The 17,754-nt window shown below is 38.0% G+C and overlaps 1 protein-coding gene across 1 annotated transcript in view; it reads left to right on the top strand.

Moving 5' to 3' along the window:
• LOC114422643 (ATP-dependent zinc metalloprotease FTSH 12, chloroplastic) overlaps positions 1-17,754 on the top strand; it is a 70,549-nt gene extending 52,795 nt beyond the window's left edge. The window contains exons 12-19 of the mRNA XM_028389113.1: positions 867-986; positions 1,063-1,179; positions 1,276-1,452; positions 14,067-14,186; positions 14,277-14,351; positions 14,732-14,839; positions 15,333-15,413; positions 17,105-17,754. Coding sequence (XP_028244914.1) covers positions 867-986; positions 1,063-1,179; positions 1,276-1,452; positions 14,067-14,186; positions 14,277-14,351; positions 14,732-14,839; positions 15,333-15,413; positions 17,105-17,182 — 876 coding nt within the window. The 3' untranslated portion in view covers positions 17,183-17,754. The remainder of the gene's footprint in view (positions 1-866; positions 987-1,062; positions 1,180-1,275; positions 1,453-14,066; positions 14,187-14,276; positions 14,352-14,731; positions 14,840-15,332; positions 15,414-17,104) is intronic.

Genomic DNA, 17,754 nt, shown 5'->3' with positions numbered 1-17,754 from the left:
TTGCTAGCGTACGGTTTTGTTTCCCTTGATGGCTTCAAAACCCTGACACCTTTGTTGCAGCACTTGTTTTGCTCGTCTTGTTTTAGTCCGTTATGACACGGGCGAATCTTGCAATTGATGATGACTTTTCTCTTTCTCAAGTTTTAAATAATTTTGGGTATTCACTAATATTTGTTTGAAGCTTCCAAATCTTGGTTTTAAGGTTGGATCTTGCTTTAAATTTTCTCCAATAAATTTTCTTGGAACTCAAGTAAAGAACTGTAGCAGTTGCTCACTTAACAGTATTAGAAGTTGGAATAGGACTGGACAGTATCTGTTGCACTCTGCATGAAGCAATTTTGTGGATGATTTCTAAACCTGAATTACTTCCCTAGGAAAAGACTAAGAAAATCAAATATTCAATTAATGAACCCCGAATCTTGACTCTTATTACTCCATGAGCATTTCATAATCCTATAGATATAGAATACTAAAAATGATTTTTTTTTGTTTACTTCATCTAAAAATAATTTCGATTTACCAATTTTCATCAATTTATGAAGTATCATAACCTATTTTATATTATAAATGACTGACGAAATCATTTCTGAAAAGAATATCCAAATATCAAATCCGACCTGTATATAACCTTTGCGAAACACTTGAAAATCTTTTTGTCAAGTAATGTACTTGTTGCAAATCTAGATATTCATATTTTTCGTGGTAGATATGTTTATGTCATGTTTTATTGTGTGATTTGAAATCCTTATGTAACAAGTTCAATATCTTGTATGCATTTTGGCTACAATGACATTTTTCTTGTTAATCTGATAGTAAGCTATGGTAAAATATTAAATGTTTTAATCATAAAAAGTTGTTGGTTGCAGGTGAGAAAAGGGCATTCCAAAATTTTCCAGCAAGATATTATTGATGTACTAGATAAACAACTGCTTGAGGGTATGGGTGTCCTTCTGACAGAGGAAGAGCAACAAAAATGTGAACAAAGGGTATGTCTGTCTTCGTTAGTTTTCTTACTGTGGGTCTGGCAAAGCATTTTGTATTGAATTTGTTTCTGTACTATAGTTATCCTTTGAAAAGAAGAGACTGCTTGCTGTTCATGAAGCTGGTCATGTAGTGCTAGCTCACTTATTTCCTCGGTTTGACTGGCATGCATTTTCACAGCTCCTGCCTGGTGGTAAGGTATGCCGCAGGTTACTGCAATATGCAAAATGATGATATTTGATTATTACTATTATTATTTTGTCTTTACATGGAATTTATGTTCTAATTATGCAGGAAACTGCAATATCTGTATTTTATCCTCGAGAAGATATGGTAGACCAAGGCTATACAACATTTGGTTACATGATGATGCAAATGGTAGTAGCTCATGGTGGTCGATGTGCTGAACGTATTATATTTGGTGATGATATAACTGATGGTGGAAGTGATGATCTTGAAAAGATAACGAAGGTAATTAATATATCATTTCAAGATATATTTACCGCCTTGAGCAAATGATAAATACTATTGATGTGAGACAATTACAGCGTGACTTTGTGGCTCAAATTCAAAAATATATGATAGATACGTCATTACCATTCATAGAGTTTGAGAGAGAGAAAAAGAAGAAAGTGGAAAGGTATTAATATTGATTCAGAATGAAAAGTTTGTTACAAACAGATTCTGTTTCCCTATTTATAGAGAGGACAGATATGATTACACATAATCTAACTAAGGCAGTTAACTAACCAAAGTTAGTAACTGCTCTAACAAAAATAACAGCTTCGAACAAAGTAACAGAAATAATAGCTTTTAACAAAACAACAGAAATAACAAAACCACAACTGTCCTAACTGAATCATAACTGTTCTAACAGCTGCCCTAACTGAATCACAAAGTAAAACTTACTTAATACATTAATACCCACCCTCAAACTCAAAGGGGTTGAGAATCAGAAATGGATTCAACTACGTTGAGTTTGGACCTAAGAAAGAGAAATCGAGGTGACAGAGGCTTAGTGAGGGCATCAGCCCATTGATCTATAGTAGGAATATGATACAATTTGAGCTCTTTAGCTAAGACGTTCTCCCTGACAAAAAAGATGTCAATTTCCATGTGCTTAGTCCGGGAATGAAGAACTTGATTATGACGGATAGCTACTGCACTTTGGTTTTCACAGTAAATCTTTGGGGTCTGAAACGAACAGATAACTCTGTTAAAAGAGTTTGAATCCATGTAACTTCTGTCGTGGCTTGAGCCAAGCTCCTGTATTCAACTTCAGTGGAAGATCTAGCCACAAATTGTTGTTTCTTGGACCCCCATGAGACCAAATTAGGACCAAAATAAATCACTACACCAGAGGTAGACCTTCTATCATCTGGATCCGAGGCCCAATCAGCATCACATAGGGCTTTGAAAGTAAAAGGCTGAGAGGAAGGAGCAACCTTGAAATGCAGACCATGATGAATAGAGTCTTTAAGGTACCTTAGAATGCGTTTAACAGCTGTCCAGTGAGAGTCCATAGGATTAGCCATGAACTAACAAACCTTGTTCATAGCTTAGCTTAACTCAGGTCTTGTAACGGTTGTGTATTGAAGAGCACCAACAATAGACCTATAGAGAGATGGATCACTGAATAAATCCGAGTCAGCTTTAGTTAACTTGCAAGTAGCAGTCATAGGGGAAGAAATAGGTTGTGCTTCTGCCATTTTGGTTTTCTGAAGCAAATCTCTGATATATTTGCTTTGAGTCAGTAGAATAGTCCCATCAGCAACTGATTTGATTTCAGTACCAAGAAAATAGTCAAGTTTACCCAATTGTTGAAGAGAAAAATTGGAATGCAGCATAGTGATGAGTTGCTGAATTACAACATTGGAGGTACCGGTGATAATAATATCATCTACATAAACAAGAATCTAGATAATGTTTCCTTTGTTTTTATAAACAAACAATGAAGGATCACACTTGCTGGCCACAAACCCAAGCTGTAAAAGAGTTCCTTTGAGCCTATCAAACCACTGTCTTGGGACCTGTTTAAGGCCATACAAAGCCTTTTGCAGCTTGCAAACCAAGGTTTTATCTGAACTTTCAAAGCCTCGTGGCTGCTGCATGTAGATAGTCTCATTAAGATGGCCATTTAAAAAGGCATTGTTGTCATCTAATTGGAACAAATCCCATTTATTAGTGAGAGGAAGAGTGATAATCAACCTGATTGTAACAGGTTTTATCACAGGAGAAAAGGTTTCATTAAAGTCACAACCAGCAACCTAATGAAATCTTTTAGCCACTAACCTAGCCTTGAACCTGTTAATAGTCCCATCAGCATTCTCCTTAATTCTAAAGACCCACTTACGACCCACAGCTTGTCTGTCTTTGGGAAGAGGAACAAGATCCCATGTTTTATTGTTAAGAAGAGCCTCATACTCTTGTTTCATAGCAGCAAACCATTGGGTGTCAGCAAGAGCCTGTTTAACAGTCTTAGGTTCACAATGTGCCAAAAACATTGAAGGATGCAGCCTAGATTGATGAATTCTAGACTTGGATCTGGTATGCATAGGATGGACATTTTGTGAGAGAAGAACAAGATTAGAAGAAGAAGGAGAATTGACAGTGTGAGACTGAGAAGAAGAAGTACTGGACAATTCACTTGGATTTATGTTTAAGTCAGAAACAGTGTTAGAGTGTTCATTAGTAACAAAATTTGGTTCAGCATTTGAAAGAGGAGAAGTGATGTGACATTTTGAGAATTAGGAAATTCAGTATTTAGGGATCAGCACTTATAGAAATAGAATTAGTTTCAGTATGTTGAGAAGAATGAGTGAGTTCATTAGGTGAAGGTGAAACAAGAGGAATATGAGCAGTAGGTAAAAAATCACTCTTAGAAGATGTGACAGAGTTGGATAAAGGTGGAAAAAGATCATTGTAGGGATATTTAAGCTCATTGAAGATAACATCTTTGGAAACATATAATTTGTCATTAGGAGAGAGACACTTGTAGCCTTTGGGAGAGGTGGAATAACCAAGGAATAAACACTCGTGTGACCTGAAATCAAATTTTCCAGCGAAGGATTATCTGCAACACGAAGCCAAGGGTATAAAGCCAACTGGGGAAAATGGAAGAAGTAACAACTGGAAGGATGCTCCGAACATCCTCTCGTTATGTTTCACGAGGTTTCTGAAAGACATGGGTGAAAAGGAGCTGTGGGCAGTTTTCAAGAAATGGGGAGATGCTAGGGAGGTTTTTATTGCAAGGAATCGGAATAGAAATGGCCGCAGGTATGGTTTTGTGAGACTCAAAGGGGTGGAAAATGCAGAGACTAGAGAGACAGCTGGACAATCTATTTCTGGGAGGTTTGAAACTACGTGTAAACTTACCGAAGCATGATAGGGAACAAAAGCTGATAAAGACTATAAAAAGCAAGCCCCAATCAAAGGAGGAGGCAGCTACAACAAAGGTGAGGGATAGGGACAAAGACAAAGGAAAAGGTGTAGCAAACCAGAGTACAACTACAGGAGGTCAACAACACAGTATCAGAAATGTGACAGGCAGCAGAACATATGCGAGGTGATCGCAACAGGCAGGAATTATGGGACAAAAATATGGACACCGAAGCCTGCCCATGCAAATAGTATACCATCCTGCTCGTCTTTCCATTTAACAATACAATTGGATAAGAAACCATGACTAACCAACACTTGGTGGGAAGACTGAAGAACCTAGTAATGTTTGATAGGCTCGAAGAAGAATTTATGTGGGATGGAGGTGAAGAGATAAAACCAAAATACATTGGTGGAGATAAAACCAAAATACGCAAGAGCAGAACAGTTGTGTAGAGATGGAATTAAAAACGGCCTATCAATGTTCTACACGCTGGAGAAATGGAGTCTGTCTTTGAGAGCTGGTTTACGATTGGCTTGGATGATGTGCTGGGGGATTCCTCTTCATGCTTGGGATGTGGAAAATATCACAAAGATCGTGAATGGGATTGGGGAGGTGTTGAACATCGATGAAAATGTTGGAGAGCTCCATAGACTGGATAGATCACGTGTCCTCCTAAAAACCCCACTGCTCCATGTGATAAATCATATAGTTACAACTTTTATCAATGGGGTAGCGCACACGGTTAAGATTGTGGAAGAGATATGCTATGTGTGTCACAGCTGCAATTGTAACAGAGGGGACTATGGGGAATCATTTGAAGAAATATCTTCAGAGTGGAACGACATAGGTTTTGGCATCCAGTCGGAGGAAGATCAGGCGGAAAGCAAGTCTCCGACATCAAACACTGTCTTGGATGTTGAGGGAGATGCAAGGGCTCTGAATTGTGGAATGCGGTTATTACCCGCTGGGTATTACCCACTCTCTGCAACAATAGTCAACAATGTTGACAACGAGACTACTCACCAAATCCTGGACGGTGGTTTAGGTGAGAATATATGTTTGCAAATGAAGGTTGAGCACTGCAGAACAACAGGAGGGGGACAGGGAGGATAGTAGACAGCAAAATTTGGCAGCAGAAAGTAACCATAATGGGGAGGCAGATGTAGTGCTTTCGGGTGAGGAGGGACAAGAGTTTAATAAAAAGAGCAACAAAGGTGAAGAAGGGGTTCCACATAATCAGTCAGATTTTGAATTAAAGGGGCTGCATAAGGAGAAGTGGGAATCATTTCAGGAGTGTGAAAAAGACAAAGCAGTCTCGGGTCCCTCCAAAAAATTTTGTGTTGGGGATTTGGGCCTCCAGTTGAATGGGCCCAATAAAAAATGGAAGGTGTACAAAAGAAACAAGGGGTGCAATAAAGAAAATCATCCCATTCATAAATTAGATTTGCGAGAGGGACATAAGGCATGTCTAAAAACCAGACATAATGCTGAAAGTAGGAACAATTCTTTAAAATACACCCAGTCAGCTTCCCTTAAACAGAAAACAGGTAGTGGGCTGAAGGAAGTTGTAGGAAACTCCAAGGATAAAAAGGCCACAACATCAGAAATTTCAGCTTCAACATCCAGAAGCTGTGAAATATTAAAAGAGGCAGTAAATACCTTGGAAATGGAAAAATACATAGGAGTCAATTTCAATAAACAAGAGGGAACAATTATAGGAAAATTGATCAACATGGAGGAAAGGGACAAGGGCATAAATCAGAGGAAGGGAAGCAATGTAGGTGACTTGTGAAGATTGTAACCTACAATGTAAGAGGCTTGGGGAGGGGTCTAAAATGGGCCTCAATAAGAAATTTGGTGAAAAAAGAGCAAGTTGATCTGTTATGCCTACAGGAGACTAAGAAGGAAGTCATTGACAAAAACTTTATGTCAAGCTTTGGGGGGAGATGCTGAAGTTAAGTGGGAATTACAGCCAACAATCAATAATGCAGGGGGATTATTGTGTATCTGGAGTGATGTAGCTTTCAAAGTGGAAAAGGTGACGGGCAATGGTTTTATATATTTGGAAGGTACTTGGGCTGGTGATGGTGGAAAAGTGACTATAATTAATATTTACTCACCTTGTGACATAGCTTCCAAAAGAATTCTACGGGATGAAATCAAACAACTTAGAGCTGCCAACAATGGGGGCCTATGTTGTATTTTAGGAGACTTCAATTGCATTAGAAGGCAATCTGAAAGAGTAGGAGTATGTCAAAGGATTCGGAATGGGGGCAACATGAAGGAATTCAATGACTGGATTGCTGACTTAGATGTTGAGGATGTACCTAGTGTGAGCAGAAAATTCACTTGGTACAGACCAAATGGGACATCAAAAAGCAAAATTGATAGGGTTCTTGTCTCAACTGATTGGTTCTGCTAATGACAAGACAGTATTCAGATTATTTTGGATTGTAATTTCTCTGGTCATTGTTCAATCTTGTTGCGATCCTCTTCTGTTGACTGGAGACCCAAGCCTTTTAGGTTTCTTGATTGCTGGCTGCAAAATAAATCTCTCAGGAAGTTAGTTCAGGACTGCTGGATGGACAATTCTGTATCTGGCAGGGGGGATATGTCCTAAAAGAAAAGCTTAAGAAGCTAAAGTAGAGACTAAAAGATTGGAATACAAATCACTTTGGAGATGCTTAACAGAAATTAAAGAAAGTGGAAGCTAAGCTCAATAATCTGGAAAAAGAGGGAGATGTGAGGCAGCTGAATGAGGAAGATCAGAAATTAAGAAGACAACTTCAGGAAGATTTATGGTGGGCAGCAAAGATCAGTTGAATCCATAGCCCGACAAAAGGCAAGATCAAGATGGATTAAGGGGATTGCAACTCTAGATATTTTCACTTGACTATAAATTGTAAGCGGCGTTATAACATGCTTAGAGGGGTGAATATTGAGGGGTGCTGGATTCATGAACCAGGTAGAGTTAAAGAGAAGACTAGGCTATTCTTTAAAAGGAGATTTCAGGAAGTTGAGTGAGAGAGACCAAGGCTGGATGGAGTTAGATTTAAGTCCATTGATCAGCAGCATAATGTGTTTTGGTGGCTTGTTTCGAAGAGGATGAAGTTAGGGCAGCCATCTGGGATTGTGGTAATGCGAAAAGCCTTGGACTAGATGGACTGAATTTTAATTTTATCAAACAGTTTTGGGATCTCCTTAAACCATATGTGCTTAGATTTCTGAATGAATTTCATGCCAATGGTGTTTTTCCAAAAGGAAGCAATGCATCTTTTCTAGTGTTGATTCCTAAAGTAAATGACCCTCAAGGCCTCATTGACTATAGACCTATCTCTTTAATAGGCTGTATCTACAAAATTGTGGCAAAGCTGCTGTCTAACAGGCTTAAGAAGGGTGTTGCCTTGCATCATTGATGAACGTCAATCTGCTTTTATGGAGGACAGACAACTACTTCACAGTGTGGTTGTAGAAAAAGCAAAGAGACGCAATAAGAGTTTCTTGGTGTTTAAAGTAGACTATGAAAAGCCTATGACTCTGTGAGCTGGGATTTTCTTTCTTACATGATGAAATGGATGGGGTTTTGCACCAAATGGATTAAGTGGATAAATGGATGCTTGAAGTCGATCTCAATTTCAATCTTGTGAGTTGGGATTTTCTTTCTTACATGATGAAACGGATGGGGTTTTGCACCAAATGGATTAAGTGGATAAATGGATGCTTGAAGTCAATCTCAATTTCAATCCTGGTTAATGGTAGTCCCACAGATGAATTTTCTTTCTCGTTCAACATTGTAGCCAAGGGGCTAGCTGGGTTGATGAGAGAAGCCCAGGATTAGAAGCTCTATGAAGGGATTAAGATAGGGAAGGATGAGGTGGACATTAGCTTGTACTTCAGTACGTTGATGACACAATTTTCTTTGGGAAAACATGCTTGGAGAATGTAAAAGCAATCAAGGTCTTGTTGAGAAGTTTTGAATTAGTTTCCGGGCTGAGGATAAATTTTGCTAACAGAAAATTCGGGGTAATTGGCATGTCGCATCATTGGATTCAGAATGTGGCAAATTACCTTAGTTGCAGAGTGTTGGCCATTCCTTGGAGAATGTAAAAGCAATCAAGGTTTTGTTGAGAAGTTTTGAATTAGTTTCCAGGCTGAGATAAATTTTGCTAAAAGCAAATTTGGGGCAATTGGCATCTCGCATCATTGGATTGAGAATGTGACAAATTACCTTAGTTGCAAAGTGTTGGCCAATCCTTTTTTGTATTTGGGTATCCCTATTGGGGCAAACCCAAGGCATAATGTGATTTGGGACCCTATAGTTGAGAGATGTGAGAGAAAACTATCAAAGTGGAACCAAAGACATCTATATTTTGGGGGAAGGGTCACTCTTATAAAGTCGGTTTTAAATTCAGTCTCTATTTTCTTTCTTTCTTTTTTTAGGGTCTCGAAGAAGGTGGCCATCAAATTGGGGAGGCTGCAGCGATGGTTCTTATGGGGTGGAAATTCAGACCAAAGGAAAATTGCTTGGGAAAATTGGGAGACAATTTGTCTTCCAAAGGAGAAAAGTGGGCTGGGGGTGCAGGATATTGCAAAGTTCAATTGCAATTTTCTTGGGAAATGGCGTTGGAACCTTTTTCATCATAAGGGAGAATTATGGGCGAGGGTTTTGGATTCCAAATACGAGAGCTGGAGAAGTCTGGATGAATCAAGATCAAATACCTCTGATTCAATCTGGAGGCGGGATTTAAGACATGTCTGTAATGCTTCAGGGGAGGGGGGATGGTTCAAAGGTGGTATAGAATGGAAAATTGGATGTGGAACAAAGATTAAACTGTGGGAAGATGGTTGGCTAACTGGCTAGGGTGAGGGTTACCCTTACTCAAACCGGGGGTGGAGTTGTTTCAAGAAATGGGTCTTATGGAGGATTGAGTAAAAAATAAATGACCCAGTATTAGAATAAGGGTAGTCCGGGGTAAATAAAATTATAACAGGGAATTTGGAAAACAAAGAGAAAATAGGTCATGGGGGCCAAGAAATAGAGGTACGTGAAATCTGTCTTACCAAGAATATGTGAAGAGGAGGGATGAAAAGTTATGTTTTCAGTGTGGGGGACCTTTTGGGACAGGGCCTAGATTCCCAGAAAAGAGCTTAAGGGCAGTGATTTTAGTGGAGGATGAGCTAATCAATGAAGATGGAGAAATTACAAGGAAAAAAACTGAGACGGGAACTGAGGAGGATGACAATGAGGCTGTGGATTTGATCTTAGGAGTAGCATGGCTGGCTACTTTGGGGGAAGTTAAAGTAAACTGGAAAAGTCAGACAATGAAATTTGTACAGCAAGGACAAGTTGTGGAGGTAAAGGGTGATCCGGGTTATTTAGAGGATTGATCTTTCCTTAAATTTTTTTAAAAATGACAGAAATAGAAGCAGTTTCGTTTTTGTGGATGGTAGAGAAAGAATCAGCTAGAGAGGAAGGGCGAGTTCTGGATTAGTCTGAAATATCAGAAGAAAAATAGGAGCAGCTGAAAATAATTTTGGGAGAGTATGCTCAAGTTTTCTCTGAACCAAAGGGGTTGCCTCCAAACAAAGAGGTGGACCATTGCATCCCTATGAAGGCTGGAATAGATCCAGTGACTATTTGTCCTTACTGGTATCCCTATCTACAAAAAATTGAGATAGAAAAAGTAATTGACATGCTGGCTTTGTGTAATAAGGCCTAGTAATAGTCCATACTCTAGTCCTGTAATATTAGTTAAAACAAAGGATGGTAGTTGACAATTTTGAATAGATCATGGAGCCCTTAACAAGGTGTTTGTGTCGGACAAATTTCCTATTCCGGTTATTGAGGAACTTTTAGATGAATTAAATGGGGCTAGATATTTTTCAAAGATTGATTTAAAGTCTGGATACCACCAGATTCGCATGCACAAGGATGATATGCCAAAAAAAGCCTTTAGGACCCATCAAGGCCACTATGAATTTTTGGTAATGCCTTTTGGATTGACAAATGCCCCTGCAACTTTTTAGTTTGTTATGAATTCTACACTGCAACCTTTCCTCAGGAAGTTTATTTTGATCTTTTTTTATGATATCTTAGTGTATAGTCTGTCTTGACAGGATAATATAACATTTAGAATATGGGTTTGGGGCTAACTTAATCCCAAAAGTTAACTCATAGGGTGAAGGTTGTCCTTCACTTATATACTCTATCTTCGCACTATTTCTAGCCAATGTGGGAGTAGCTGAAGCAATTTTATAAGACTAGATTTCAAAAATCTCTCGAGTTGAAGCCATGGTTAAATGGGGTTGAGTTTAGAACTATTGATCAGTCTGATAACGTCATACTCACAACCCCTTTTGAGGAAGCAGAGGTGAAGGTAGTTGTGTGGGAGTGTGGAAGCTTCAAGAACCGGGGTCTAGACGGGTTCAACTTCAAGTTCATTAAGGAATTCTGAGAGATTCTTAAACTGGAGTTTCTTAGATTCCTTGGGGAATTGCATGCAAATGGTATCTTTCCGAAGGGAAGCAATCCATCATTTTTGGCCTCGATTCCAAAGGTTAAGGATCCACAAGGCCTTAATGAGTACATGCCTATTTCTTTGGTCGGGTGTATTTTTAAGATTGTGGCCAAGATTTTGTCAAGACGATTAAAGAGGGTCTTGTTGAGCATCATTGATAAGCGTTAGAGTGTGTTCATGGAAGGAAGGCACTTGCTGCATGGTGTTGTTGTTGCTTATGAGGTTGTTGGCGAGGCGAGGAGAAACAAAAAAAAAATGCTTAGTTTTTAAAGTGGACTATGAAAAGGTGTACGATTTACTATGTTGGGATTTCCTGTTATACATGATGAAAAGGATGGGCTTCTATGATAAGTGGGTTCGTTGGATCGCGGGATGCTTGAAGTCTTCTATAGTCTCAGTGTTGGTGAACGGGAGCCCTGTAGATGAGTTCCTTCCCCAAAGAGGTCTCAAGTAAGGGGACCCATTATCCCATTCTTGTTTAATATCGTGGCTGAGAGTTTATCGGGTTTGATGAGGGAGGCTCAAAAGAAGAATTTGTATGACGCTTTTGAGGTGGGAAGCGATAAAGTTGAAGTCAGTATCCTGCAGTACGTAGATGATACTATCTTTTTGGGTGACGCCTCCATGGCTAATGTGGCTGCCATCAAGGCTATTCTATGGAGCTTTGAGCTAGTTTCAGGTCTCAAGATTAACTTTTCCAAGAGCTGCTTTGGGGCCTTCGGAGTGTCTGAGGAGTGGGTGAAAATTGCTGCAAACATGTTGAATTTTAGATTGTTGTTGTTGCCCTTTTCTTACTTGGGAATCCCCATTGGGGCTATCCCAAGGCAGAGCGAAACATGGGACCCAATCATTGTGAAGTGTGAAAAGAGATTAAATAAGTGGAGATAGAGACATCTCTCTTTTGGGGGAAGGGTGACTTTTATAAAGTCAGTCCTAAACTCAATTCCTATCTTTTATTTTTCTTTTTTCACGGTTCCCAAGAAGGTGGTGTCTAAGCTGGAGGGTCTGCAACAAAGGTTTCTTTGGGGAGGTGACGCGGAGTATAAGAAAATCCCATGGATCAGTTGGTAGACAATTTTTCTTCCAAAGGAGAGAGGAGGGTTGTGCGTTCGGGAACTGACAAAGTTTAATTGTGCTTTACTTGGAAAGTGGCGGTGGAATTTAATCTATCACCAAGGTAACTTATGGGGTAAAATACTGGAGTTGAAGTATGGTGGATAGAGGAATCTAGACTGTGAGAGGAGAAGTAACAAAGAATCCATATGGTGGCGTGATCTAAGTGCCATATGTGGCTCTAATGCGGAGGGAAGATGGTTTGATGAGAATATAAAATGGAGCATCGGGTGCGGATCAAATGCTAGATTTTGGGAGGATGGATGGCTTGACGATGGAATCTGTATGATGGATAAATATCAACGCCTTTTTTGTATCTCAGGACAAAGACAACAATTTATTTATCAGATGGGGCGACTGGTAGGTGGTATTTGGGAATGGAATCTATTAAGGAGAAGAAATCTGATGGAGAGTGAGCTGGCCTTGGCATAAAATTTCATGGCGGAAGTGGAGGCTCTTGGTGTTCAGCCTTTGCAGAAGGATAGATGGGTGTGGTTGGGGGACATAGGTGGGGAGTATTAAGTTAGCAGCACGTATAAAATTCTCAGTGAAGAAGGGGTGATTGGGGAGAGGCTGGGGACGATAATGGGGTGTTCAGCAGGTTGTGGAAGTTGAAGGTCCCAAGCAAGGTTGCGCATTTCAGTTGGTGGCTGTTGAGGGACAAAATTCCAACAAGGATTAATCTTTTATGAAGACATGTGGATATGCAGGTGTCTAGATGTCCGATGTGTATGTTGGAGGAGGAAGATGCTTCCCATTTATTCTTTAAATGTGATAGGATCATACCAATGTGGTGGGAGTGTCTCTCATGGCTAGGAGTGTCTATAGTATTGCCACAAACACCAAACAAATACTTCTTACGGCATTCATACTGCTGTTTGGAAGGTGTGGTTCAGAATAGGTGACAAACAATGTGGGTAGCTTTGACATGGCGTATATGGCACCATAGGAACAGGTTGATTTTCTCCAATGAAGAATTCCATGGTCCAGCAATACTAAAGCTGGGCTTTTGTGTGGAGGTGATTTACTTTTGTTGGTTGTGGCTGAAAAACATGGAAAGGATTTTGAAATACCTTATCACGTATGGACCAGCAATACTAAAGCTGGGCTTTTGTGTGGAGGGGGATAAGGTCTTTTGTGGGTGGGATTTATCATGCTCTTCATCACAGTGTTTTGGTACTCTAATATATACTGCATTCAGAATATATTTGAATCCCAAAACGGAACAGTGATGGTAATAGCATGATAGTATGTACAGAAATAGTACCTCTGGTACTGCTAACAATCATCAATCATTTTCAATAATATATATACATACTTTTGTTGATAAAAAAAAGTGCATTCAACAGCAATTTCCAGAATTTACCTTGAGGACAAGGTTCTTTTTGAAGGGGGAGATATTGTTAGGAAAGAGGATCAGGGTCAGCCACGGGCTGAACAAAAAGCTTTGTGAGTATACACAAGGAGAAAGTAGTCCAATAATTGAAAATAGGAGGGGTCTGAACAGAATACTATTGAGTCTGTTAATTCTGTTAGGACAGTTAGACAGTCAAGAGATAGTAGGTGTAAATAGACCCTTTGAAGGATGGTGAGGATTCATTAGGAATTATCCTTGTGAGAAAGGAGAGGGCTCCTTTGTATTCCCATTCTACTTCAATAATACACAAAATAATCTTTCTTTCTGCAATTCTAATCTCAGAGTGTAGAGGATTCCTAACATCCAAGTAGTTAGTGAACTAAAATAAGTTTATTACCACATCATATTTCCTTGATTATTTATTTTTTGACGGGTGGAGGGGGTGTTCTTGGCTATGAGGGCTTCTTAAATATATATTGTACATGCGGTTCATCTGTTTCTCCTTTAGACACATTTGCTGTGTTTTTGTTTTAAAAAATAAACTTATCCAACCCCTTGAGTTCTTGATTTTGTTTTCCCTTTTTCTCAATAACAATAATTATGAATTTTTCTTTTGTTGATATAGGTTATTACGTCTTTGATGGTGTGTATGCCTGTATGTTAATATTATCTTTTGGTTTTAATTATTTTGCTTATCACTGAAATTTGTTTTCAGATTGCTAGGGAGATGGTTATCAGTCCCCAAAATAAAAAGTTGGGGTTAATTGCTTTAACAAAAAGGGTTGGCTTAAATGATCGACCAGACAGCCCAGATGGAGAGTTGATAAGATATAGAGTATAGTCCTTCTCTGAAGCAGCAAATATAATGTTTACCTTTCTCTGTAATGTGAAAGTAATTCATTTTTTTTCCTTCATTTGTGTTTAGTGGGACGATCCCCAAGTAATTCCTGCTAATATGACACTAGAGGTGTCTGAGCTTTTTACAAGGGAGTTGACAAGGGTAATTCTGTTTGATCTCTCTCCATCGTTATTTTATGGCATTTGAAAGGAGCTTTAAGCTTATGCAAATTCTTCACACTTGAATCTAATGAAGGTTTATGCTCTATGTAACTGGAGTTTCATGTTAAACATTTGCGACACAAATGATGACATAATATGAACATGGCATTTTTTTATACAAGGTGAAGAAAGAGAGAGCTATTTAGCTAATCAAGATGGGGCTTTTTTTTTTATTATTTTTTTTTGGTTTTTCACTCTAAATAATCAAGAGGGAAATGAATATATTACAAAAAATGAAACATTTGGTTAAATTTTTTTAAAATTTTCATCTATTGTGAATATACAATGATTTTTAGTTGTTTAATTGATATGTTGTCACAGTACATTGAAGAAACGGAAGAACTTGCAATGAATGCTTTAAGGAATAACAGGCACATCCTGGACTTGATTGTGAGGGAACTATTGGAGAGGTCAAGAATAACCGGATTGGTATGCTATGTTCCTATTTCTGTTGTCAGTTTTTCTTTACTTTTTTCACTGGAGAGGGAAGTGGTTAAAGCATAATTAACTTGTTCAATGTTTGATCCTTGTTGGTGTTGTCTAATGTATTGTAACAAAAAATATTTGTTTCCCTCCTGTCAAAGACTAACTCCCCCAAATGCTTGAAGTTGTTCCATAGAGGCCTGGGAATGGTTTTATATCTCACACCTCCTCCTATACAAGAGCCTTTTGGGCTTAAGGTGTTGATAATGCACCTATTTTACCTTGTGGGTAAATTGAATTTAGATATGTAGAATCAAAATGGACTGGCTGTTGTATTCAGAGTGGCTAGAATCAAACTCTTTTGGTCTTGGGTTTCCTATTCCAAGCCTATATTTCCCTTCTACCCGTGCTTTTGGCCTGATTATATAATTTTCTTTTCCTTTTTCCTATTTTATGTTGTGTTTCTTTTTTACTTAGCTTCTACTTTATGCATCCATAGGAGGTTGAAGAAAAATTAAAGGAAATGTCTCCAGTAATGTTCGAGGACTTTGTGAAGCCATTCCAGATAAATCCAGATGAGGTACTTTCTTCCCCACTGCTTAATGTGGTTTAGGTTATTAAAGTGTGTCTGGATACCCTTCGACACCATTATATATTGGCATAATAATTAATAGCATACATATGTTGATATATAAAACTACCTCCGGTCTTATATATAAGATACAAAAGACAACATTTTCATAGTCCTAATTATAAGAAATATAAGACTACTTCATTATTAAGTTTCCTTTTCACCCCTAATTAATTGTGAGGTGAATTAATTATTACATTCATTTTCCCATAAAAGTGGATGCATTTATTGAGGTATTTACAAAATAAGGTATACTCATTGGTTGAATTTGAAAAACAATCATCTCTTAAGGTAGTCATGGAATAAAATTAAAAATTTATGACAAAATAAACAATCTAACCACTTTTATTGGTTATGATGAATTAGGTAATTGTTGCTTATATATAGGATCGGAGGTAATAGCATAATTGCAGGAATCAAACAATTATTATTATTATTATATTATTATTATTATTGTTGTACAAAAATAATTCATTTTTTGAGAGGTTGAAAGGTGAATGCTGATTTGTTTGATTACTCTCACTTTCCCATCTTTTTCTGTTAAACTTCTCTCTTTTTTTTTTTGCCTTGGTATTTTATCAGCAAATTATGAATAAGCACTGTAAATTTTTTTGACTTATTCTTCCTCATGAATATTAATGTTTGGGAGAATATGTGATTTTTTGTTAGGAAACCCCACTATTAGTTAGTTAGAGCTAACTAGATAGAGCGGAATAACAGGATATAAATTATAGGAGGGAAAGAAGAGAGAGTGGAAATGGGGAGGGAGAGTCCAGGTCTCATGTACATGGCAGGTTAGAGAGTGATCTTGAGAATTGCAATGAAGCTTAGGGGAGAAAATAAGATAGATTGCTTGCGTATGACTTAGCCTACATTAGATTTGGCAGAATCCAAAGTAAGGTTTTGTTGATCTGTTTGTAAAATGTACAATTCTTAACCCAGCCACTGACTTAAATCACTTATATATACTGGTCAGGGCTAGGAGTCAGTTATAACTGTCTAACAGTGACAGTTGTAACTGACAGTATACCTAAGATAAATAATAGAGAACAAAAGAATAACTTTGAATAAGAGTGTTTTCTCTTTCATACATCAACCGTGGATGTGGCCTAGGATTTTTTTATATCTAGAGTTTTTTAGGTCTAACAAGTTAGCCTATTTGAATAAATATAAACAAAATGATAATATCATTATGTTATATGTAGGCCTATATTATTATTACTATCAATTTAAATTTAAGGTAATATGTTATTATTTGTTTAATTTAAAGGCTCTAAGCCCTCTAATTTATCAATTTGCCTATTTAGAGGTAGTTTTTCGGCCTTTTTTAAAAATTTATTACAAAGTTTTTAATAGGTTTGAAAGTTTGGGCTTTAAAAAATGGCCTATATGAGGTCTTAGGCGCCTTAGATACAGGAACCAAGTCTTGCAAGGTTTGGCCCATCCTTGCCAATTACCGCCCTAAAATTGAAGGGTTTTCCATTTTCTGAACCGGTTCCTATAATTTTCTCCTTGTAATTATGCCTTAGTTCACAGCAACTCATTTTGTTTTTTTGGAAGGCTCACAGCAACTCAGTTTGTAACTGTGACGCTTTTCATTTCCTCCCACAAATGCAATAATTGTAGTTTTATCAATGCAGAAGGGACCATTACCGCATAATGATCGGCTACGATATCAGTTACCCGACTTGTATCCTGCTCCTCTCCATAGATGTTGACACCTTCAGATCTTCATGTTACAACCTCATTTGCAACAGTTCTAATTGGGGACAGAGAAATGGGTTTGATGGTGGTAACTTTCCATAAAAAGTCAACCCCATATGTATACATTCATGGGACCAAATATAGGACCAGGGAGAGGAACATAGTGGAGCTGTTGATTAAATTTAAATTGCTCATTTTCTTCTGCAATTGGCCAGTGATGCATCTCATTTTTGATGAATTCTTTGTGCTGGTAAGCCTTGGAGACACCTCGACAATCTTCATGCATTGCCTTGATAAATTTATTTTTTTTTTATTTTTTTTGTGGGGCTGGGAGGGCATTCTTTATGTGACTCTGCATTTTCGTGGTTTTACAAAATGTCATGTATGGTTGAGGATGAAATTTTTAGCCCTCAAAATTTGCAGTTGAATTTTGTACGCTTCAAAGTATGAAGCTGAGACTAGTGCAATCAATGGTTTGTAATTTTGTATAAATCTAAGCATGGACGGGATATAACATGGGAAACGCCTACTGCAACACCAAAAATTAAGTTGTCCTAATCATTGATATTAAAATTTTAAGTTTAAA

This window comes from Glycine soja, chromosome 8 (genome assembly GCF_004193775.1).
Source record: "Glycine soja cultivar W05 chromosome 8, ASM419377v2, whole genome shotgun sequence".
NCBI lineage: Eukaryota > Viridiplantae > Streptophyta > Magnoliopsida > Fabales > Fabaceae > Glycine > Glycine soja.
The sequence above is the reverse complement of the archived record's forward strand: the minus strand, read 5'-3'. Positions and strand labels throughout refer to the sequence as shown.